Raw genomic sequence first — 23,956 nt, 5'->3', positions numbered from 1 at the left:
GTACACTCTGCACAACTTTGTCAGCCATGTGGTTTTTTTCATATTAGCCTTCATGGCTGAATAGTTCTAATACCACAAGGATCTTTTTGTAGCCCCCTTATAACCACGCCCACCTCGCTCCTGCTACCAACCCCAGTCCTGCAATTTTTAAAATGTTTCACTGCAGACTGTTATATGAATGGAGCCATACGGTGTGTAACCTTTTGAGTTAAGCGTTTTCACTGGACACCACTCTTTCACTGGACACCACTCCCTGAAGAGTCATCCAAGTCACTGCATGCGAAGACAGTTCATTCCTTTTCCTGGCTGAGTACTATTCTGCAGTTTTTATGAACCAGTTTAACCATTTACCTTTGGAAGGACGTCTGGATTGGTTCAGTCTAGGGACCACTACAAATAAAGCTGCCATGTACTTTTTTGTGTGTTTGTGTGAGAGGAAGGGAGGCAGAGAGACACAGACTCTCACATGCGTTCCAACCGGGATCCACCTTGCAAGCCCACTAGGGGGCAATGCTCCACCTATCTGAGGCCGTTGATCCATTGCTCAGCAACGGTGCTATTTTCTTAGCACCTGAGGCAGAGGCCATGAAGCCATCATCAGCACCCTAGGCCAACTTGCTCCAATTGAGCTATGGCTGCAGGAGAGGAAGAGAGAGAGAGAGAGCGAGAGAGAGAGAAGGGGGAGGAGTGGAGAAGCAGATGATTGCTTCTCCTCTGTGCCCTGACCAGGAATGAAACCCAGAATCTAACCCAGGACATTCATAACTGGGGACACTCTACCACTGAGCCAACCAGCCACGGATGTTATGTACATTGTGTACAAGTTTCTGCGTGAACAAGAGTTCTCATTCCTCTGAGCTAAATGCCCAGGGGAACTGCTGGGTCTTAGGATAGCTGCATGTTTAGTTTAGTTTACCTTGTTAACTTTCAAGAGGCATTTAAAAAATGTTTTCCTAATAATGAAGACAAGCATTATAAGGAAAATAAAAATTTTAGTACATTTTTTAGTCCATTTTTTTCCTGTTACTCTTTTCTCAATGTTTTAATTTTTGTTTGTTTTCTGTTTTTGTTTTTGTTTTAGAAAGAGAGGGAGGGAGAGAGGGAGGGAGAGAGAGGCATCAACTCGCTGTTCCACTCAGCTGTGCTCCCGTTGATCGCTTCTCACACGTGACCTGACTGGGGCTGGAGCCTGTGACCCTGGGGTCAAGCTGGAGCCCTCAGATGGAGCTGGTGACCCTGGGTCTAAACTGGCGACCTTGGCGCTCCAGGGTAACACTGGCCAGGGGTGTATATATGTTTTAAATAAAAGTTTCATATCCTGCTTTTCTTCAACAAACATTATATTATAAATGAACTAAATTATTGAAAAGTTTTCCAAAATATGACTTTTAATCATTGTATAATATTTCATATGTAAACACAGTATAACTTAACCACTCATCTATAGCTTCATATTTGGGGGGTTTCTAATTTTCACTTAAAAAGGATGGGTTGGCTAACGTCCACCAACAATTAAATGGATAAAATATGGTGGTCTATGAATATTACTCAACAATAGAAAAGAATGAACTGTTGATACACACAGTAACATGTATGAACCTCAAAATAGGTTGAGTGAGAGAAATAAGATTATAAAAAAGTACACACTGTGTGTGTCCATATATATAAAGCCCTAAAAATCCAAACTAATCTTTTGTGACAAAGAGCAGATCAGTGGTGGCCCAGAGATGGGAGGAGTGGGGGAAACAGGAAGTATTACACAGGGCACAAGGATACTTCTGGGGCTAACGGACATGTTTACTATCTTGATTCGTACCAACCTATACACTTCAAATAGTTGAATGCATGGTAATTATGCCTCAATAGAGCTATTAAGATAAAAAATTTTAGAAGGATGGTTTAAAATAAACCTGTTCATGGTTCTCTGCCCTTATTTGGTCATCCCTGGACTAGACCACTAAATATTAAAGTACTATGGCAAAGGGAAAAACTCAGTTCAAGGCTCCTAATATTCACCAAATTACTTTCCAATAAGTACTGTGTGCGCATGTCCAGCTCACTGCACTGCTCTCCACATATTCCCAAATATAACAGAACCACATATTCTCAAAACCTCTGCAGATTTAATAGGGTGTAAAAAGTATTTTATTTTAATCTTCATTTGAAGACTAATAAAGTCAAATTTTGTCATATTTCAGATTCTTAAAGGGTATAAGTGATCTCCACAAAGTTAAAAACCACTCATCTACATTATTATTTTTTATGGCTGGACAACTGTTTCAGTATACATACCAATGAACATTTAGGTTTCTAATTATTCAATATTATAAATAACAACTGGACTAATATATAATTTATATATATATCAATATATATATAAAAGTTTCATATATTAAAAAAAAAATATATATATATATTTTTAAACCAAGAGAAAGAGAGGGGAACAGATAAAGAAAGGAAGGGAGAAATGAGAAGCATCAACTCGTAGTTGTCGCACCTTAGTTGTTCACTGATTGCTTCTCATATGTGCCTTGACCAGGGGGCTTCAGCCAAGCTAGTGACCTTGGGCTCAAGCCAGCAACCTTGGGGTCATGTCTATGATCCCATGCTCAAGCCGGTGACCTCAGGGTTTCAAACCCGGGTTCCCAGTGTCGTAGACCGACGCTCTATCCACTGTGCCATTGCTTAGTCAGGCTGATACAGGTTTAATATTCAGAATTTATAAAGAAGATTTTCAAGTCAATAAGAAAAAGACAATCCAACAGAAAAAGAAGCAAAGGACACAAACAGAATATTCACAGAGACTGAAACGACCAATAAACACATAAAAAATAGACCTTTTGCTTGTAGTGAAATGCACATTAAAATAAGAATGGAATGAGATTCCACCTGGCCAGGTAGCTCAGGTGGTGAGAGTGTTGTCCTGACACACCCTGGCTGCAGATCCCATCTCTAGTCAGGGCACACATAACAGCCAACCAATGAACAGATAAATAAGTGGAACAACAAGTTGATCTCTCTCTCTAAAAAGTCAACAATCGGTCAGTTAAAAAAAGAATGAAATGAGATTTCATTTCACTGAATTGGCAAAAGTAAAAGTCAAGTTAAAACTAAGTGTTGGTGAACACACAGAACAGCAAGAATCCGCAAATGCTGCTGGTAGGATTGTAAACTGAATAACCACTTTGGAGAGCAATTTGACAATAGCTGGGGGGTTGAAGATGAGCTGGTCCAATGATCACGCAAGCTCCTATCTGGACACGCCCCCTCACCAAGGAATACCTATGTATGTACACATCTAGGAAAATATCCACATAATAGCAGAAACTATAAATAAAATTCAACATCCATCATCAGGAGAATAGATAAACTGGTCCAATCATCCAATGAGGTACTACTGAGTAGTTACAGAGGATGAACTACACTTTTTTTTTTTTTTTTTTTTTTTTTTTGTATTTTTCCGAAGCTGGAAACGGGGAGAGACAGTCAGAAGACAGACTCCCGCATGCGCCCGACCGGGATCCACCCGGCACGCCCACCAGGGGGCGATGCTCTGCCCCTCCGGGGCGTCGCTCTGCCGCGACCAGAGCCACTCTAGCGCCTGGGACAGAGGCCAAGGAGCCATCCCCAGCGCCCGGGCCATCTTTACTCCAATGGAGCCTCAGCTGCGGGAGGGGAAGAGAGAGACAGAGAGGAAGGAGGGGGTGGGGGTGGAGAAGCAAATGGGCGCTTCTCCTATGTGCCCTGGCCGGGAATCGAACCCGGGTCCCCCGCACGCCAGGCCGACGCTCTACCGCTGAGCCAACCGGCCAGGGCTGAACTACGCCTTTAATGCTGTATAGAGTTCTCAGAAATACTGTTAAGCAAAAAAGTAAACTGCAGAATACTTACACTATGTTGCCATTTATGTAAATTAAAACATATACAAAAGGGGACTAATATCATCAAGAATATGAACTTTTAAAGTAAGACAACATGGAGGGAAAGAATTCAGGATAGAGGTTAGATCTGGGGAGGAAAAAGGGAACATATTAAAGGGCTACTGAGGAGGCATACATATTTTATTACTTAAAATATAAACTTTGAAATAAATACAGCAAAACTTTTCATGTATTAAATCTGCATGGGGGAAACAGGAGTCTGTTGTATATTTCTCTATACTCTTGTATACGTTTAAAATATTAAATAAATGTAAAATATGATGGAAGGCAAAAGTTTTAGCTATTTATGATCCTAAATTTAACCAAAAGTGAAAAAGGGGATGAAAATATGATGTGTTAAGTTTTTATGAATATCCTAGGAAATGCTTCTAGATATTTTCCACACGATTTCATGAGGGCCGTAAAACTCTGTACAGAGGTTTGTGCACGGCCACTCTGTCAGTAACAAGGAGGAACAAAATGAAGAGAAGGGGATATTCATACAACTTCTCGTCTCCACACAGGAGAAGGATTTCTCTCCCTCATCTCTTGTCAGTTTTCTAATTATTTACACAGAATGATGGAAGACACACTGGGAGATGTTCCCAAAGCAAGATTCTCGGGATATCCACACAGAGCAGGGAGGAAGTTAATGACACTGCTGGGAAAACATTTTGACCAACCCCGTGGTTCTACAAGCAAGACTAATTCTCCAGACGTCTTTAGCAATGTTTCCAGACACCATTATCTCACTTCTTTGCTGATCTGACTCCAAACTGCTCAGAACAACTTAGAAGCCAACACAAACAATGAAGGCATTCTGTGGAGGGTTTCGAAGGGGGCTTACCTTTCTCTCAAGCTCGTTGGTAATTGCATCCAGAACCACCTTATGGTGTGCAAACACTAGAAACTTCTCTCTTCCACTTTCCAGTAGGTCCAGGATATATTCACTGCATTTGACAATGACAACACAAATTAAACGTCCTTAGCCAGTTGAAGTTAACTACTGAAAAGTGACCACCTATGGCAGACACCTTTGGGGCACTTGCCCTCCCTGGCCCATTCTCTCCCTTGTCCAAGAGCTGACCTCTCCACCTTTCACGCACGCCAGGTCACTTGATGAGAAGCAAGCCATCTTCTGCGACGTGCAGAAAGAATTCTCCCATAGTTTCTAGTCATCTTATATATACAAATAAAACTGAAGTATCCTTATGTTTCATGTATCTCTGATATGTTACTGAATCATTCTTACTATCTGGGATTATGAAGATAATTAAGAGTTTGCATTTTGGCTGCTACCACCATTACAATGTGTTTTCAATACAAATTCAAGTGTTGTCTATAGATCTAAAAATGCATAGGCCGGGGATTAAGGGATTATTGACAGTAATCAAATTTCTGGAAGTGTAATATTGAGACCTAAGCAATAATACTGAGGGGACCGTCCAGGAAAGCGCTCCAACTCCCTCCCACATCACACTGCCAACTGCTGGCCCAGCAGGTAAGCCAGTGGCCAGTGAATTCTTTCTGAGGCAAAGGGATATAGGGTGAAGGACCTATCTGCCTGGTCTTTATTCTGCCCTTCAATTTACTTCTCTCCTCCAAGCACTGTGTTTTTCCTTGACCTCCTGCCCTTATCTTTAGCAGTGGTCTTAAAAAGGAAGGCAGCTACCCCAGGAGCTGCAGGGGACAGTCACCCAGTCATCATACCCTGCAGAGGGCTCCCAAGCCCAGTACAGGTCACTGCTCCTGCAGGGCAGCGCGAAGGACTTCCGACAGGAAGAGCATCTGGTCTGCCTGAGGCCATCCCCACACACAGGTGTGTTTGGGCAGAGAACAGATAAATCTCAAAAGGTTTCCTGTTGTAAGCAGGTGGTGGGAAGGTAAGTGCACTGTCCTCAGCATCTAAGAATTATTTTCAAACAACACTATGGCCAGCTATGGTATGGATTTGAGTTCAATTTGTGAATCATTGGTGCTACAGAGAATCTACTTTAATTAGTTTAAGAGACATAAAATTTGCCACGATATAAACAAAAATGTTTATTGCTACAGTATTAAAAAGGCACAAGGCAGCCCTGGCTGGGTAGCTCAGGTGGTTAGAGCATTATTTCAATGCACCGAGGCTGCAGGTTCAGTCCACAGTAAGGGTACATACAAGAAGCAAACAATAACTGCATACAAAAGTGGAACAACAAATCAATGTTTCTTTATCTCTCTCTTAAATGAATAAATTAAAAAAAAAGTCCCAAGGCCATAAAATCAACTTGGTCAGCTCATAAGCAGCACAGGCCCGACATTTCCAATACCTCTCATCCCTCTGTGTCTCAGACACGGCTTCTCTGCTCCGCCCTTCCCACGTCCCTGAGGTACCAGCCTGGAAATATCTGCCTACCATAACGACCTTGGCTTTTGTATTGAAAGATGCCCATTAAAATGAAATCATACAACAGAAGGGAGGGAGGGAGGGAGGGAGGGAGGGAGGGAGGGAGGGAGGGAACTAGCCGAGATATTTAGAGTTTTAAGATTTATAATCTAATTTCCAATTCCTAGCTATGTAACTCTCAGGCCTAGAGATTTCCATGATGTACGTACTCGGGTTCTGCATTTTAAAAATGGGGCCAATATAACTTATTCTACTGGTTTCACAAAGAGGCTGTAATTGTGAAATGAGTTAACAGATACCAAAATTACTGAAAACGATAAAGCATTATATAATTTATAACGGAACTTTGAAAAACTATGTACAAGGCATATAATGGATAGAATGTTTGTGTCCCCTCCTAAAACTCATAAATGTAATGGTATCGGAAGGTAGGGCCTAGGGGAGGTGATGGGGTTAGGGCTCCTATAGAAGCGATCTAGAGAGAGCCTTCCCCTTCCACCATCTGAGGACACAGTCAGGAGGCAGCTGTCTGCCAGCTGGGACGAGCACCCTCACCAGACACGGCCTCTGTCAGTGCTGTGAACTTGGACTTCCCAGCTTCTAGCACTATGAGAAATATTTGTCATTTACACCACCACAGTCTATCTCTCTATAGTATTTTTGTTATGGCAGCTTAAATAGAAGACAAGCTACAGTATTACCAAGTGTATTCACAAGGTGGCAAAATGATCAGATTTACAATTTCAAGGAAAATGGCTGGTTCTAGACCCAGCACGCAATAAACCTGGATCTTGTAGGTGACAGGAGAGTGAGTGAGGAACAGCACTGACTCTCGCTGTCTGTTACTCTGCAGCACGTGAGAAATGGGTCGGTGGGGGCAGTTCAGATCTGTTTCTCAGACAGAACTTTCCAGGCCATAAGAACACACCTGGACTTCATTAGTCTCGTCATAACGTCATAAATGTAAAGGGCCGTGCCTGGAGAGTGAAGGGAGCTGGCCCATATTAAGTAGCCTTTGTTGCGAATCCTAGATTTGAATAATGCAGTGAACTCACTCTATGTCCAAGGGCGAGGAGGGAGGATGGGGAGTCCAGGGAGTCTGGAGAGGATGGGGAGTCCAGGGAGGATGGGGAGGATGGGGAGTCCAGGAAGGATGGGGAGTCCAGGGAGGATGGGGAGTCCGGGGAGGATGGGGAGTCTGGGGAGTCTGGGGAGGATGGGGAATCCGGGGAGGATGGGGAGTCCGGGGAGGATGGGGAGGATGGGGAGTCCGGGGAGGATGGGGAGTCCAGGGAGGATGGGGAGTCCGGGGAGGATGGGGAGTCCGGGGAGTCTGAGGAGTGTGGGGAGGATGGGGAGTCCGGGGAGGATGGGGAGTCCGGGGAGGATGGGGAGTCCGGGGAGGATGGGGAGTCAGGGGAGTCAGGGGAGGATGGGGAGTCCGGGGAGGATGGGGAGTGTGGGGAGTCCGGGGAGGATGGGGAGTCCGGGGAGGATGGGGAGTCTGAGGAGTGTGGGGAGTCCGGGGAGGATGGGGAGTCCGGGGAGGATGGGGAGTCCGAGGAGTGTGAGGAGTCCGGGGAGGATGGGGAGTCTGAGGAGTGTGGGGAATCCAGGGAGGATGGGGAGTCTGGGGAGGATGGGGAGTCCGGGGAGTCCGGGGAGGATGGGGAGGATGAGGAGTCTGGGGAGGATGGGGAGGATGGGGAGTCCGGGGAGGATGGGAAGTCCGGGGAGTCTGGGGAGTCTGGGGAGTCTGGGGAGGATGGGAAGTCCGGGGAGGATGGGGAGTCCGGGGAGGATGGGGAGGATGGGGAGTCCGGGGAGGATGGGGAGGATGGGGAGTCCGGGGAGGATGGGGAGGATGGGGAGTCTGGGGAGGATGGGGAGGATGGGGAGGATGGGGAGTCCGGGGAGGATGGGGAGGATGGGGAGTCCGGGGAGGATGGGGAGTCCGGGGAGGATGGGGAGGATGGGGAGGATGGGGAGTCCGGGGAGGATGGGGAGGATGGGGAGTCTGGGGAGGATGGGGAGTCTGGGGAGGATGGGGAGGATGGGGAGTCCGGGGAGGATGGGGAGTCCGGGGAGGATGGGGAGGATGGGGAGTCTGGGGAGTCTGGGGAGGATGGGGAGTCTGGGGAGGATGGGGAGTCCGGGGAGGATGGGGAGTCTGGGGAGTCCGGGGAGGATGGGGAGTCCGGGGAGGATGGGGAGTCTGGGGAGTCCGGGGAGGATGGGGAGTCCGGGGAGGATGGGGAGTCTGGGGAGTCCGGGGAGGATGGGGAGTCCGGGGAGGATGGGGAGTATGGGGAGTCCGGGGAGGATGGGGAGTCCGGGGAGGATGGGGAGTCTGGGGAGTCCGGGGAGGATGGGGAGTCCGGGGAGGATGGGGAGTCTGGGGAGTCCGGGGAGGATGGGGAGTCCGGGGAGGATGGGGAGTCTGGGGAGTCCGGGGAGGATGGGGAGTCCGGGGAGTCTGGGGAGGATGGGGAGGATGGGGAGTCCGGGGAGTCCGGGGAGTCTGGGGAGGATGGGGAGGATGGGGAGTCCGGGAAGTCCGGGGAGTCTGGGGAGGATGGGGAGTCCGGGGAGGATGGGGAGGATGGGGAGTCCGGGGAGGATGGGGAGTCCGGGGAGGATGGGGAGGATGGGGAGTCCGGGGAGGATGGGGAGTCTGGGAGGCCAAAGAGCGGGCGGCTGAGAGGGTGGGAGGCCGGGCGGCTTAGGCAGGGGTAGACTGTGTGTCTCCATCTGCCCACGGAGCTCGGTCCCCACAGCCAATCTGGCACTGCTTAACCCACACCAGCTTCATTTTCATTGAAATTGAATCGCTTGGGCCATTATCCTGCTAGAGTCTCGCATGAATGTTAAACAATAAAAATGAGGCAAACTGCACACCATTAGAATTGCCCCAAGTTTCCACCACAGTGATATTTGAACATGAGTGGGTTTTTCTTTAAGAAAGGCAGACAATTGAGATTTTTTAAAAGTCAGTGAATAATTTTAAGAATAGAAATTATTACTTCAGATTTAGTTTGTAAGGCGGAAGGAGAACTCAATGTGACGATGCCCACTTGCCCATACCTTTCAAACAAGCTTTGAAATTCTCCTTTGAACGTGTGCAAACAAGGGCTGAAACGTCCCATCTTCGGAGGAGACCAGAGACGCGCCGTCAGGCAGCTCTCGGTCTTTCATGAAACACTTACTATTTCCCTACAGGCCAGTGAGCACGGTTCTCCTCGTGAGAGGAGGTCTTCCCTCTAGTGTCCGGGTCCTCCCACCCTTCTCCTCAGGGACAGCAGCCCCAGCCCACTTGGTCCCGACAGGCCCCGCAGGACCCGAGCACACCCTGCGCACGCCTGGGGGATGGAGGCCGTGGCGCCTCAACCCCTATATTCCCGGCGGCTGTACTGGAATCCCGGTCACTCCTTACAGAGCAGTACAGCCATTCGGGTAGATTAAGATAATAGGGTTTTTTTTTTAAGGTGAGAAAGGGAAGCTGACACTCGGTGACTACTTACATGACACACGGAATCTTGGCTTCAGCTGTTCTGTTGAAGAAGAGAATGAGGGCTTCTTTCTGCTGTCCTTTCTGCGGAAAGAGAAGGCAAGGGTTTAAGTCTCCCACTTGGAAGACTCCGAGCTGAGCTGACGGAACTGTCACCACTGTGAGCTTTATGAAGCCTGAAGCTTCAACAGCGATTCCCAGAGCCGGGAGACCCTGGCCCACCACTCACTTTAGCCAGGCCACAGGAACTACCTGAGCTCTGGTTTTGTCACCAGAGACACGGGACAATAGCTACTCTGTCACCCTCTGAGAACTGCTGTGAGACCCCCAGGAGGCAAGGGATGTGGAAGCTCTTCGGAAAGGCATCTCAGGTCGAGCCCTGCCATTCATGCCCAGCTCACGGGATTGGCTGAAACGCAGCCTTGCTGAGCATACCTAGTTACTACAGCCTGGGCACCACTCACACAGGACCCGTCACTGCCTCCCCTTTTCTTCTGCCAAGCTGTGTCCATAGCCTACTGACCACAGCTAGTTCATCCTAGTAACATCTCAAAACCGTTATTCACACATTTTTGGCCTAACTCTCAAATAAGGTAAATGACTTTCCAAGAGAAGAAACCATGTTCGCTCTACAGTGTGCATCTAAATAAAATCCTAATACAGAATGATAACATGGGAGCCTGACCAGGCGGTGGCGCAGAGGATAGAGTGTCGGATTGGGATGCGGAAGACCCAGGTTCGAGACCCCGAGGTCGCCAGCTTCAGCACGGGCTCATCTGGTTTGAGCAAAGATCACCAGCTTGAACCCAAGGTCGCTGGTTTGAGCAAGGGGTTACTCGGTCTCTGCAGCCCCACGGTCAAGGCACATATGAGAAAGCAATCAATGAACAACTAAGGTGTCGCAACGAAAAACTAATGATTGATGCTTCTCATCTCTCTCTGTTCCTGTCTGTCTGTCCCTATCTATCCCTCTCTCTTTCTCTGTCTCTGTAAAAAAAAACCAAAAAACAAAAAAAACCAAATCCTAACATGGGAGACGCTCAGATCAGTCACCCTCATTAGGGCAGCCAGTCTCCTTCCACAGCAAAAATGCTGCCTGGTCAGAAGAGCCTCTTGCTTTAAACAGTGTCTTTCCTCTAGGTCTTGACAAGAAAGGAGAAAGATACCCAGGAACCACAGGATTTCAGGGGGCACCGACCAGGTAGTGGACCCGTCTCACTTGCCTGTGTGTCCTGAGGCCACTGTCCCTACTCTTTTATGGCAGTAGTCCAACCTAACAACTCAAGCTTCCTGAGCACGCATGTGGAAGCTGCGACCCCATGGCCATGTAGCTTACCCTGTTTCTCAGCTGGAGGCCCAGTTGACACTCTGATGAGGCTCTGGACACACACGCAACCTTTTGCCAATGGCCAGTGAGCTCACACACTACATGAAGTCTACTCATATACCCTCAAAGGGTCCCTTGCAGCAGATTAGGCCCTCTAACCTAATGTGGTCCCTAGCAGGGGGCAGGGGGTGGGTAGAGCCAGACTTCTTTACAATGACCTCACCCACAGTGTGTCTGCAGACTGCACCCAGGCATCCTCAGGGTACAGCATGACTCCTGTCAGAGTCATCCCTCTCACACCCACAGGTACTCACCCTACACTTGCCAATGAGAAAGGGAGACGGCAAAACACAGGGAGAACTGGTGAAAGGCACTGTCAGGAACCTTGCCCTAAGAGTCGTCACAGAGAGCTGAGGCGGGTGTGAGGGGAAAAAACATCCTACTGTTCATGCGTGGAGGGATGGCGCACTGGCAGGCGTGGGAATGTCAGTCACTGTGCACCAAAGCCTTCAGAACATGCCCAACTCTATGACCCAGCAACCTGCTCCTCGAAATTTATCCTCACAATATCATCAGATGCACACATTCACCTGTAAGCTACTTTTCCAATGTGGTGCTACTTAGAACAGTGAACAGTGGAATTAATTTAAATATCCAACGAAAAATGGCTGGTGGCCCTGGCTGGTTGGCTCAGTGGTACAGCGTCGGCCTGGCGTGCAGGAGTCCTAGGTTCAATTCCCGGCCAGGGCATACAGGAGAAGCGCCCATTTGCTTCTCCACTCCTCCCCCTCTCCTTCCTCTCTGTCTCTCTCTTCCCCTCCCGCAGCCAAGGCTCCATTGGAGCAAAATTGGCCCGGGTGCTGAGGATGGCTCTGTGGTCTCTGCCTCAGGCACTAGAATGGCTCTGGTTGCAACAGAGCGATGCCCCAGATGGGCAGAGCATCGCCCCCTTGTGGGCATGCCGGGTGGATCCCGGTCGGGCGCATGCAGGAGTCTGTCTGACTGCCTCCCGGTTTCCAACTTCAGAAAAATACAAAAAAAAAAAAAAATGGCTGGCAAAATTTTAAATAGTTATGTGATAAAACACTATGTATTGAAATATGTTTTAAAACAGGGGTCTGGAACCTATGGCTCGCGAGCCAGATGTGGCACTTTTGATGGCTGCATCTGGCTCGCAGACAAATCTTTAATAAAAAAATAATAACATTAAAAATATAAAACATTCTCATGTATTATAATCCATTCATTTCCTACCACTCATGTTCATGGTTGCGGGTGGCTGGAGCCAATCACAGCTGTCCTCCAGGACAACACCAAATTTTTACTGTATAATGCATAACATATACAGGTCGTTGTATGGCTCTCATGGAATTACATTTTAAAATATGTGGCATTCATGGCTCTCGTAGCCAAAAAGGTTCCCGACCCGTTTTAAAAAAACATTGAATAATATGGAAATGTTCACAATAAAGCTTTGTAACTTGTTTTGTTCCTCACTTGATGCATATTTATATGACTCCAATTCTGCTTTAAAATATGTATATTGCTTATTAAACATGTTATATAATACTTATATATACGTGTGTGTGTATATATAAATTTATTATAAAACAAAATATACATATATTTTATTTAAAAATCCAAATAATAAATGCTAAACTTAGGTAATATAAAAGATGGATCCTGGCCCTGGCCAGTTGGCTCAGTGGTAGAGCATTGGCTGGCCATATGGATGTCCCAGGTTCGATTCCTAGTCAGGGCTCACAGGAGAAGGGACCATTTGCTTCTCCTCCCCCCCATTAACCCCTCCCTATTCTGAACTCTTTCTTCTCCTTCATGGCCACGGCTCAGCTGATTTGAGCATATGGGCCCCGGGCGCTGAAGACGGCTCCATGGAGCCTCCAACCTCAGGTGCTAAAAATAACTTGGTTGCAAGCATGACCCCAGATGGGCATAGCATCAACTCCAGATGGGGCTGCTGGGTGGATCCCGGTCAGAGCGCATGCGGGAGACTATCCTCCCTCCTCTCACTTGGAAAAGAAGGGAAAAAAAGATAAATCCTTTTTATAGTACAGTAATGAAAAATGTTTAATAAATGTTCCTTATTATAAATACTTTCTTTTATTTTTCAGACTTTATACAATAGACACCTACTGAATTTTTAATATGGGAGAAAGCAACAGTTTTATCATTAACGGGGAAAAAAAGGCTCCCCCAAACTGGGTAGACAGAATACTAGTCCATTAATGATCTCATTTCCTTTGCCAGCCATGGGCCAGGAATTGTTAAATTACCTGCATTTTTTGTTCCTGTCTCCTAGTCTTTTATTAAATTAGACCCACTGGGGTTTCCTATTTCTTTTTCTATGTCAGAAGTTTGAATGGACTGTCAAACGGCAAAAAGGTGAACTGATATTGTCACCAGGAAGTCTGCATGGACCTATTCCATTTTTCTGCTCCTGGTCTTGCTGATCAAAAAATGGCTTTAGACAAAAGATGATTAGAGCCAGCTTTTCCTGGCCTGTGAAGAGGTATCTATTATTTCAGAAATGAGAAAAAGCTTTAGTTGTACATTATATTTTATAAATTGGCTATTTCACTTTGGCTCTGTGACTTAAACATTTTAAAAAATGTCTTCCTCCAGATGGGAAGGTGTGAAGGAACAAAGAAAAATATCACTTCTTGACAGGTCAGCAGTGCTTTGCTGAGGCCACCACGTTGTGCAAAACTGCAGGGAAACCTGGGCCTAAAATGTAACAATAAAAGTGGGGGTGGAGGAAGACTTTCTGTAGATACATAGGGCCTTCTTTATTCAACTAAAACCATCACACCTGAATCCCCATTTTTACTCTGGCTCAGGATTTCATAGTCGGTCAAGGTTTGGAAGGGGCATCAACAGCCAGCTAGTCCCCCTCCCATCTGACACTGGGTCCCCCTCCGGAGTTAAGCTGGGCTGGTGCTCCTGACCGGATGCAGTTCGCCGGTGTGCCAAACTGGTGACTATACACTAAGAAAGGTTCCAATGGTCCAAACCGCCCAGCTCATACACTTGTTTCCTACTTGGATTTTCCATTCCAAAAATGAACTTCCATTAAAGAACACGAAGGAGAACCCCACTTTCACGGATTTATCTTATCCTCATAAAGAATTCAGCATCTGGCTTCAGTGTCACGCTGAAGGTAATCTGTATCAACTCAGTTTCTCTTTCAGGCACAAGCCCTTCATTTTCCTGGGATCCCAGGTAAGCAGAGAGCCGCTCCCAAGCATGAGACTGGGAAGAGCTCTAGGCTCTCTCTCTGCTGGATTCTTGAAAAATTACACTGCCATTTAGCCTTCATTTTCATAATCTGCAAAATACCATTAAGACTCTGGGAAGCTGCAGCAGCAGAGATGATAATCACCCCACAGGTGGTATTCTGAGCAGTCGGTTCCCAGCACCGAGCCCATGAAGCAGGCCACGGCTTTCCTTCTAAGTAAGAAAGCATCAAACTATCCCAAACAATTAAAGGGATTTACATAGCTACCAGAGTTATAAAACACCCAGCATTTCCGATTTCCATGGCTCAGCCTACTGTTGGCTGTTCTCAGCCTGGTCCAGGAGGTGGATCAGATATAGGCAAGGGTGTTCTCCGGGGAGTCCCACGAAATACCAGTGGACTTACTTCCTTCACACACACAGGGAACTAAAACACAGCATTTCATAAATACTCAGATTTTTTTTTTTTTTTTTTTTGTATTTTTCTGAAGCTGGAAACAAGGAGAGACAGTCAGATAGACTCCCGCATGTGCCCGACCGGGATCCACCCGGTACACCCACCAGGGGGCGACGCTCTGCCCCTCCGGGTTGTCGCTCTGCCGCGACCAGAGCCACTCTAGCGCCTGGGGCAGAGGCCAAGGAGCCATCCCCAGCGCTCGGGCCATCCTTGCTCCAATGGAGCCTTGGCTGCAGAAGGGGAAGAGAGAGACAGAGAGGAAGGGGTGGGGGTGGAGAAGCAAATGGGCGCTTCTCCTATGTGCCCTGGCCGGGAATCGAACCCGGGTCCCCCGCACGCCAGGCCGACGCTCTACCGCTGAGCCAACCGGCTAGGGCCAATACTCAGATCTTTGTACCTAAAAATATCATGTCTTCATTTTTTCCTGTTGATATTATATTTACTGTACTTATTCACCGGCTTTCTCATCTGGCAGAGTTTGCTAGTGGACAAAAGTTAGTAGACTTTAAAGGTTTAAGAAAGTTATAGGAAAAAACTTAAAATTGACAAAAAATTTTCCATTCATTGAATTTTTATCTCTAGAATTCATAAAAAAACCCAGCAAGACTGATTTTAGTAACAGAATACTGTGCCCACTCATGGTTCTACTGAAATATAATTTCAGAACCACTGGTCTGTGCAGTCACATCAACACTGTGAACTTGGAAAACTCCACAGCAAAAAGCCCACACCTGCTTGCTTTCTCCAGGCCCCAGGTTATTAGGTGCATACGGCATAAATTAAATACAACTTGACGTCTGACCCGTGAGTCCTCTACCCTACCCTCTGGTTCTTAAAGGTTACCGGTTAGTCTGCTCAACCACATGGTAAAATAACATTAAAAAAAATCACACATCCTGTCTCTTGTCGTTCTTATTTATTTTGTAATCTTCTAGAAGGCTGAGATCTCTTCTAGATCTAAGTTTCTTTATATGGGGTAATAATAAGCCCAGACAATGTCAAAAAAAAAGTCAATGACTGCTATTTTTTCGGCTATGAAAATTACAAGGTTCTGTCCCAAGAGGACAGAAATGGAGCTGGTGGAGATTACTTCGTGGTACTTAGCTCAGTGAGACACTAACGACAGATACGAAATGAAAGTGTTTTGAAAAGACAAAGCCACTGTAGTGAAAAGAGCCCTACCACATAGGGGGACGGGCCTGCATTCGGCCACGGAGTAGCCACGAGACCTTAGGCAAGTCACCGCCTCTGTGAGTCTCAGTTTCCATCTGTAAAACGGGAATCCTGCCAACTTCCCGCCAACCATAAATGACTGTGAGAAGGAGGCAAAGGATTAAGAGGGGCTGAAACCTTGACTCTGCTAAATAACTGTTAATTTCTTATTCTGATTAAAGCAATGACACTGAAATGATTAGATGGCTGATATATGCGTATATAAAATACACTCAGAACTAATTTCTAACAACTGTTCCTATACTGAGGCATTCACAAAATACACTAGGCATAAATTCCAGCTTTCTCTGAGGGAGTCAGAACATAGATCATCATCCCGCAGTTGTCCTGGGGTTTATTTTTACAACCATCCGTCAACAGTGAGCTACGCAAGCATAAAACTGCGAAGTACTGGATTTTCAAAGTCGACTAGGTAGGCTGAGAAAGGGAACGGCTCGTCGCCGCTGCCCAGGGCGGTGGGACGAGACGACAGGAAGGCAAGTTCAGAGGACTCTCCGGGGAAGAAGCACCTGGGGACAGAACTGCCCAACCCCCGTCTCCAGCCTCGGACTCACAGATCTGTCCTTGGCGGTCATCTCCTTGGCCGCGGCATCCAGGGACGCCCTGGCCCGGGCGCTGATCCGGCTGGGGGCCACCACCACCATCTTGCGCTGCTTGGCCGGGAGCTGGGACAGGACGTCGGCCTTGAGGCGCCGCAGCATGACCGCCTCCTCCAGCAGCAGCTTCAGCTCGCCCAGGTTGGAGGAGCCCGAGTAGTCCCATCCCCAGGGGTGCTGCGGGGGGAGAACCGAGACACAGCCCTGAGGTCCCGCAGGGCCCAGCACAGGGCTGTCAGCTCCAGCAAGGGCTCTCCTCGCACAACCGTCTCTTCCCCGCTTCGTTCAGAGAACGTCAAGTGGCTTTAAAGGATGAATAAAACCCCACGTGAGAAACAGAAAGAATATTCCCTCGGGTTTACCCTACAGAGTCCATTGTACAATGTAATAACTAAGTCAGTAATGTCTTTATTCGATGAGATGTCCAGGGATCTAAAGCCCGCTGCTCCTCAGGGTGCGTCACACGAACACACCCCAGAGCAATGCAGTGAATGCACTCGCACTGTTGGTGGTGGCGGGACTGAGGGGCGGAGCCCGGCACACAGGGCTTTGCCACCAGGCTGGCTGAAACCATGGGTGGGTTTCAAGATGCCCAGACAGTCCTTCATAAACCTGGCTACCTCATTCAGCAGGTCATGGGCGACAGTGAGCAAGACTGTCCACACCCTGCCACACAGCTAGAGAAGATGTTACTATGATATTTAAAATTAAAACCCTATCTTTCACTAACAATCTTCCCACAAACAGTGCTGATTTCTACCTAGTGTTTCTATAAAAACCAGGGAGCCACGGTGCCTGCGTCCTTGTATTCTTAGCTACTCCCCTCCCCTGGACTGCATACCAGCGAGGGAACAGGCGAACCTTGTTCACTTTCCAGGGCCATGGGCCTAGTACAACTGTGGAGACATGGCAGGTATTCTATAAGCCTTTGCTAAATTGAGAATACAAAGAGAAAGTCAGAAGTAGAGAAATAAAATAATCAAAAACTGCTTCTTTAAAAAAATACTCTAAAATCGAGCGAAAGTTCTCAGCAAACACTTTTATGCTATGGGGTCGAAAATGAGCTCAGCACGGGGCACTCTCTTCAGCGGCTCTTATTAACGCAAGAAGCTGGCCGGACGCACAAAAGAGCAGCCGTGGCCTACCGGCTACATTAGACAGAAATCATGCCGGGAACAGAGGACATCATAATTAATTTGGATATCACGCTCCTAAATTCTAACATTACCAGCTCTTAATCTTGCAGGCTAAAACCCAATACCAAAGATTTTAAAATGGGCTTTGGAAGAATCACAATCCAACAAGCTTTTACATACAGCAGGCACACGGCTAGGACAAAGATGAGGAGGCGCTGTCTCTGATGTTTATCGGGTGGTGTGGGGAGGTCGCAAGGAGGGAGAGGGCGAATTCAAGGGCCACACAAGAAACTGGGAGGCGGTGAAGGGAGACTAGGAACACAGGGAGGGACAATGAATTCCACCTGAGGCCCCTTCCATCACTGGCGGAACACTCCCAATGGGCCCGGACAGTCAAGGACCAGGAGGCCCTTTCCAGAAAGCAGATTATTTGCAAATAGGACAAAGGTACAACTTATACATGAAAGGTCTTGAGGGACCATGAAAACGATATACAGTTTGGGGCCCTGGCCGGTTGGCTCAGTGGTAGAGCGTCAGCCTGGCGTGCAGAAGTCCCAGGTTCGATTCCCGGCCAGGGCACACAGGGGAAGCGCCCATCTGCTTCTCCACCCCTTCCCCTCTCCTTCCTCTCTGTCTCTCTCTTCCCCTCCCGCAGCCAAGGCTCCATTGGAGCAAAGATGGCCCGGGCGCTGGGGATGGCTCCTTGGCCTCTGCCCCAGGCGCTAGAGTGGCTCTGGTCGCAACAGAGCGACGCCCCGAAGGGGCAGAGCATCGCCCCCTGGTGGGCAGAGCGTCGCCCCTGGTGGGCGTGCCGGGTGGATCCCGGTCGGGCGCATGCGGGAGTCTGTCTGACTGTCTCTCCCCGTTTCCAGCTTCAGAAAAATACAAAACAACAACAACAACAACAAAAAAAACCAAACAAACAAAAAAAACTATATACAGTCTGGATTGATCCATGGGGAAACTGCATTACAAATTTATTAAAATATCAAAGAAGTATACTAATTTATTTTTATTTTTATTTATTTATTTATTTTACAGAGACAGAGAGAGAGTCAGAGAGAGGGATAGATAGGAACAGACAGACAGGAACAGAGAGAGATGAGAAGCATCAATCATCAGTTTTTCGTTGTGACACCTTAGTTGTTCATTGATTGCTTTCTCATATGTGCCTTGACCGTGGGCCTTCAGCAGACCGAGTAACCCCTTGCTCGAGCCAGAGACCTTGAGTCCAAGCTGGTGAACATTTTGTTTAAACCAGATAAGCCCGTGCTCAAGTTGGCAACCTCGGGGTCTTGAACCTGGGTCGTCGGCATCCCAGTCCGACTCTCTATCCACTGTGCCACCACCTGGTCAGGCAAAGAAGTATATTTATTAACTGAGAAATTTCCTCTCTCAATATTGAGCTAAAAACGGATTGCAATTAACTTTGCAAAACACTACAATTTACATCATAAATACCTCTGTTTGTAAGTGGATATTTTTGAAGTACCTGAAAAGTTTTATTTTCTTCAGTGAGTATTTTTTTCCCCCAAGTGAGAAGCAGGAAGCAGCAGATAGACAGACTCCTGGATGCGTTGAACCTGGATCCACCTGGCATGCCCATCAGGGGGCATTGCTCCACTGCAACACAGAGCCATTCTAGTGCCTGAGGTGGAGGCCATGGAGCCATCCTCAGCGCCCGAGCCAACTTTGCTCCCCTGGAGCCTTGGCTGCAGGAGGAGAAGAGAGAGATAGAGAGAAAGGAGAGGGGGAAGAATGGAGAAGCAGATGGGCGCGTCTCCTGTGTGCCCTGGCCGGGAATCGAACCCAGGACTTCCAACGCCCAGCCAACGCTCTACTGCTGAGCCAACAGGTCAGAGCTTCAATGAGTATTTTAAAATGAGGCAGACGGCCTTATTTGCACCATGAACTTGCCTAGCGAAGCTCTTCCTTCATGAATGGCAGGCTGCGGCCACTTCTCCGGAACCACTGACCTCGATGCCAATGGTGGCTTGGCATATTTGTGATTCGATCTGTGGCAGGGGCACGGCCCACCAGGAAGAGGCTCCAGGAAGCTCAGGATGTGGCTTCAGAACCACCAGGAAAAAGGGGACACAACCCTGCACTAGAGTGTCCAAGCTCGGTGTTGGAATGCAGGGCCACGTGGAAGCTCTGGGGACACTGTGCAGGCATTTGGAAAGTCTGACCTTACTGTACACCGATGAAGGGTGAATTCATGGTCTTGGCCATACTTATGAAAGTAGAAATCAGAGAGAATCAGACTAGAGTGAATGTTCACTCTGGTTTTCGGACGATAGAGGTTCCGGAGGCTGGGCTGGAGAGCCACTCCGGGCTCAGGAAGAAGGTGGAAGCCCCACCCACACCCCGCTGTCAGCAACGACATGACTGGGACTTGCGCTTCCACCTGTCAAAGCAAACCAAGATCCCAGCACACCAGCAAACAGATGAGCTGTGTCCCCCGGCGGGTCTGAGATAGGGAAGGCACTAGAGCCAAAAAAAAGGAGAAGACCCGACTCCATGTGTCTCTTTCCAAAGAGAAAGCAGCCCAATCACAGAAAAAAAATAAACGAGCTCAGCTTATCAAGGGGAAAAAATGAACACTCACACCCACGCGGAGCTGACTCGGTGGGCCATCCTTGCCCGTTATGTCGGGGGAAGAACACCGGAAATGGTCACGGGCTCTGGCCAACCCGGCTCTGGTTGCCTGACACTGAGGAGCCCCCAGCTCAGGGCAAGAGACATGCTGGCTGCACCAAGAACGGCCTGCTGACCTGGAAGGCAGACATGACCGCAGACACGGACAGAGAGGCCGTCCTGGAGGCTCTGGCCGTGCCCTAGCACACCCTGGGGCGGCCTGGCTCCTGCAGAACCGTGGCTCCTGCATGGAGGCCTAATTCAACCTGCGGACGGCAGACAGAGCCCAGAGGAGCGGAAAGAGTGATGTAGGGGAGGCATCTGTGGGTTACGGGTCTCAGAGAAAGACCTCACAGCTGCTTGGGGCAGAGGCTCCTCGGCCACCCCAGGTCAAACCTCGCTCCAGCATACTCTGAAAAGGCAAATGGCAACATCATCACTGCCAAGGGTGACAGGACGCCAGATCTGACCAGTCCATACGAGAAAACTGCAGCTGCAAAGGAACCACGACCAGGACCCCAGCGCGTGCAGCGGGCCCATTCTGCTTCTCTATTCACCATCTGCTCCCAGACTGCAGAGGGGAGCATGGCACCAGCCAAGGCTTATGCCACATCTGGAGAGTTCCAGCACAGGGAATCTCTGCCACACTCACCTGTGCAGGTGGAGGGCACACACCACGCATGTGACCTGCTGGCTGGGGAGGAGACCCAGCGACAAGAGAAAAGCAGGCTCCTCTCCCTCCTCTCAGTCTCCTCGCCTCTCCCTCCGCTTACAAGGCTGCTAGCACGTTTGCAGTGGCTAGAACGGTTATGACCTATCCTCAGAAGCGGGACCCAGGGGGACCGAGAGGCAAGCAAAGTGCTGAATTTCTCTCTCAGCAGTCGCCACTGTCTGGCGAGGCCGTCTTTGTGGGTGGGTGGGTGGCTTTGGGAGACACACAGAGGACCTGTGAGGAGACTAGCACCCCATGCTCTGCCATGTGATCAGATTAATGAACACTAACGGGTTCAATGGCCCAACCGGAGGGACTTGGGACTTACGGATAATGCGATTTAAGCATTTTTAAAATGTTGGTTTTCTCTGCTTCTAAAAGGACTGTAATCATTTTGGAGTACATCATCACTCAGTTACATATAAAAGAGGAAGAGAGAGGAGAGAGGAAGGATAAAGGGAAGAAGGAAGGGAGGAAGGGGAGAAGGGAGGGAGGAAGGGGAGAAAGGAAGGAGGAAGGGAAAGTTTTGCATCCTATTTTTTTCCACCCTTGTATTTCCCTGTATCATTAAATGCACATTTTTTCACTTAAAAAAACTGATAATTTAGAATATCAATTGATATTTTAGAAATCAAGAGTTTCATCGTAATGGCCTCTGAGTCTATAAGGCCTCCTGTGTCACTTCTGGAGAAGGGATGCCACGCAGGCCGTGGCTCCTGAGGTCCTGCTGGCCTGGCAGGCACCGCAGTCGCAGAACTCGCGTGGGGTCAGGGCCCCACTCCTGCCGCTGCCGCGAGCCAAGGCTCCATGATGAGCATCCCCTGACCCCTGGGGCGGCCTGAGGTCATGCTCTCCACTCCACCTGCTCAAAGGCTGCCTTCGCCTTTGTTGCACAGAGCGTTTTCTCACGTTTTCAAAGGATTTTTTCACATTCCTGCCATGCCAGGTGAGCTTGGCCCGCCTCGTCCGCACTCTGCCCTGCCGAGGGCTCGGCCCCAGCTCTCCTCAGCACTCTTCTCTCCGCGAGAGCTGCTGGCTCTCCGGGCTCCACACACTCCACGTCAGCACTGGCCCCTTCATCGGAGAACACTGACCTGGAATCGCCGTGAGCATTAAAAGTAGGAGGGACTGTTCTCATCCCAAGGACACTCCCAGGTGGGAATTAGGGGCAGAGCAGAGTGAAAATCAGTCCAGCTCCCTGGTCAGGACTCTTTTTCGCACCATTGCCAAAGAGGAAGGACAGCGAGGTGAGTGTCAGAGTCAGGGTGGCAGTGCGTGGGCTGCTGAGGATAGAGCATAGATACCTGCTTGGCATCACAGTAGCGAAGTCCGAAGGTACGAAACTGAGGGAAGAACGTGGGCTTGACGGCGATGATCTGCGTGTAGAGCTCCGCGGGCCGCGACATAGCCGGCGTGCCCGACAGCAAGATCACCCGCTTGGCGACCTAGGAGACAAAGGGTCCGAGGTGCTGAGAACACAGAGCAGCACACAGGGAAGAGCCTGAGGGCCCCCGGGAGCCGGGAGCCCCAGGGACAGCGACGGCCCCGGAAGCTGGTACACACAGCTTTCCTTCCTGGGCACTGACGGCTGCAGCTCCCAGGTTCCGTCACCTCAGAACCAAGGTGGACTGGATTCCAGAGACACTAACGACTAGCCTCACTCAAGCACGCTGGTGGCCCACGACCGGGCTCTCTGAGTGAAGGTGCAGTGATCCTGGAGAAAGCCTGCGTGTTCTAAGGACCTCGTGGCGTGGCTCACGTCACCTCCCAGCAGCCTCAGTGGCCCCCTCTGCCCATCTCTACACTGGCGCTTAGCTCATGACACCGCCTCCTGTCTCTTCTGTCTCCCTCACTAGTCTGCCCTCTTCCTGACACCAAGGACCAGACTGTGTTCACCTTCATTCTCTGTAGCACAGTGGCTGGCACGAAGCAAGTAATTAATAAACGCTCCCCGTATGGTGAAAAATATTCAGAGGGAAGCTAATCAGTGTCCGGGGGCCATGGAGTATACTCAGAGAAGCCAGCGCGGGAGGAGGACGTGGAAGTGGGGAGACAGCTACAGGCCTGAACACCCAGCTGGACTCGGACATTCACGCTGAACTGGGGAGCAGATAATGACACCCAGGACCAGCCCACCTCACTCCCAGGACAGGGGTACGAGCCACAGTTTGATTTCTTTAGAGGAAAAAGATGCCATCCTCGACTCGGCTGCACGATGCTGTGAGCCTAGAGAGCTCTGACTCAAGTTCAGGCCGCGGTTAGTGAGGACGAGAAAGTCAAGTTCAGGCTGCGGTTAGTGAGGACGAGAAAGTCAAGTTCAGGCCGCGGTTAGTGAGGACGAGAAAGTCAAGTTCAGGCCGCGGTTGGTGAGGACGAGAAAGTCAAGTTCAGGCCGCGGTTGGTGAGGACGAGAAAGTCAAGTTCAGGCCGCGGTTGGTGAGGACGAGAAAGTCAAGTTCAGGCCGCGGTTGGTGAGGACGAGAAAGTCAAGTTCAGGCTGCGGTTAGTAAGGACGAGAAAGGCGCGGCCCGGATCCATCCACCCTCCTCAGCCCAGGACGCAGTGGCTGCTCAGCAGTGGGCAGAGTGCAAATGAACGGCTGGTTCCAACATCAAACTTCACGTTTCTCACTAGCCCTGACACCAACCTGAGCCTAGGGGATCAGACCCAAATCTCTCACCTCTTATTAAGATGGAAAAGAGGGTGAGAACAAAAAAAGGAGATACTTCCCACTGTATCAGAACACGTAACCACCAAAGATTACCAGAGGTAAAATTCATTTCCACTCT

The 23,956-nt window shown here is 48.9% G+C and overlaps 2 protein-coding genes across 7 annotated transcripts in view; one reads left to right on the top strand and one right to left on the bottom strand.

Moving 5' to 3' along the window:
• The window catches only part of SMARCAL1 (SWI/SNF related, matrix associated, actin dependent regulator of chromatin, subfamily a like 1), a 61,625-nt gene that overhangs the window by 5,788 nt on the left and 31,881 nt on the right, over positions 1-23,956 (bottom strand). For 3 of the 6 annotated variants that reach the window (XM_066345651.1, XM_066345649.1, XM_066345650.1), the window contains 4 exons: positions 22,472-22,612; positions 16,641-16,886; positions 9,828-9,898; positions 4,768-4,870 (listed from right to left, as the gene is read on the bottom strand). In XM_066345651.1, the coding sequence (XP_066201748.1) occupies positions 4,768-4,870; positions 9,828-9,898; positions 16,641-16,886; positions 22,472-22,612 (561 nt within the window). The remainder of the gene's footprint in view (positions 1-4,767; positions 4,871-9,827; positions 9,899-16,640; positions 16,887-22,471; positions 22,613-23,956) is intronic. The other 3 variants (XM_066345652.1, XM_066345655.1, XM_066345653.1) reach the window with 3 other exon arrangements.
• Positions 19,965-21,398, top strand: TTC23L (tetratricopeptide repeat domain 23 like). The gene is given in 7 exon segments (XM_066346091.1): positions 19,965-20,290; positions 20,292-20,406; positions 20,409-20,538; positions 20,541-20,669; positions 20,672-20,737; positions 20,740-20,838; positions 20,841-21,398. Coding segments are annotated over 7 exon segments (1,236 nt in total). The 5' UTR covers positions 19,965-20,021; the 3' UTR covers positions 21,269-21,398.

Source organism: Saccopteryx leptura, chromosome 7 (genome assembly GCF_036850995.1).
Source record: "Saccopteryx leptura isolate mSacLep1 chromosome 7, mSacLep1_pri_phased_curated, whole genome shotgun sequence".
Classification (NCBI taxonomy): domain Eukaryota; kingdom Metazoa; phylum Chordata; class Mammalia; order Chiroptera; family Emballonuridae; genus Saccopteryx; species Saccopteryx leptura.
Note: the sequence above shows the minus strand (reverse complement) of the source record. Positions and strands in the feature narration are given on the sequence as shown.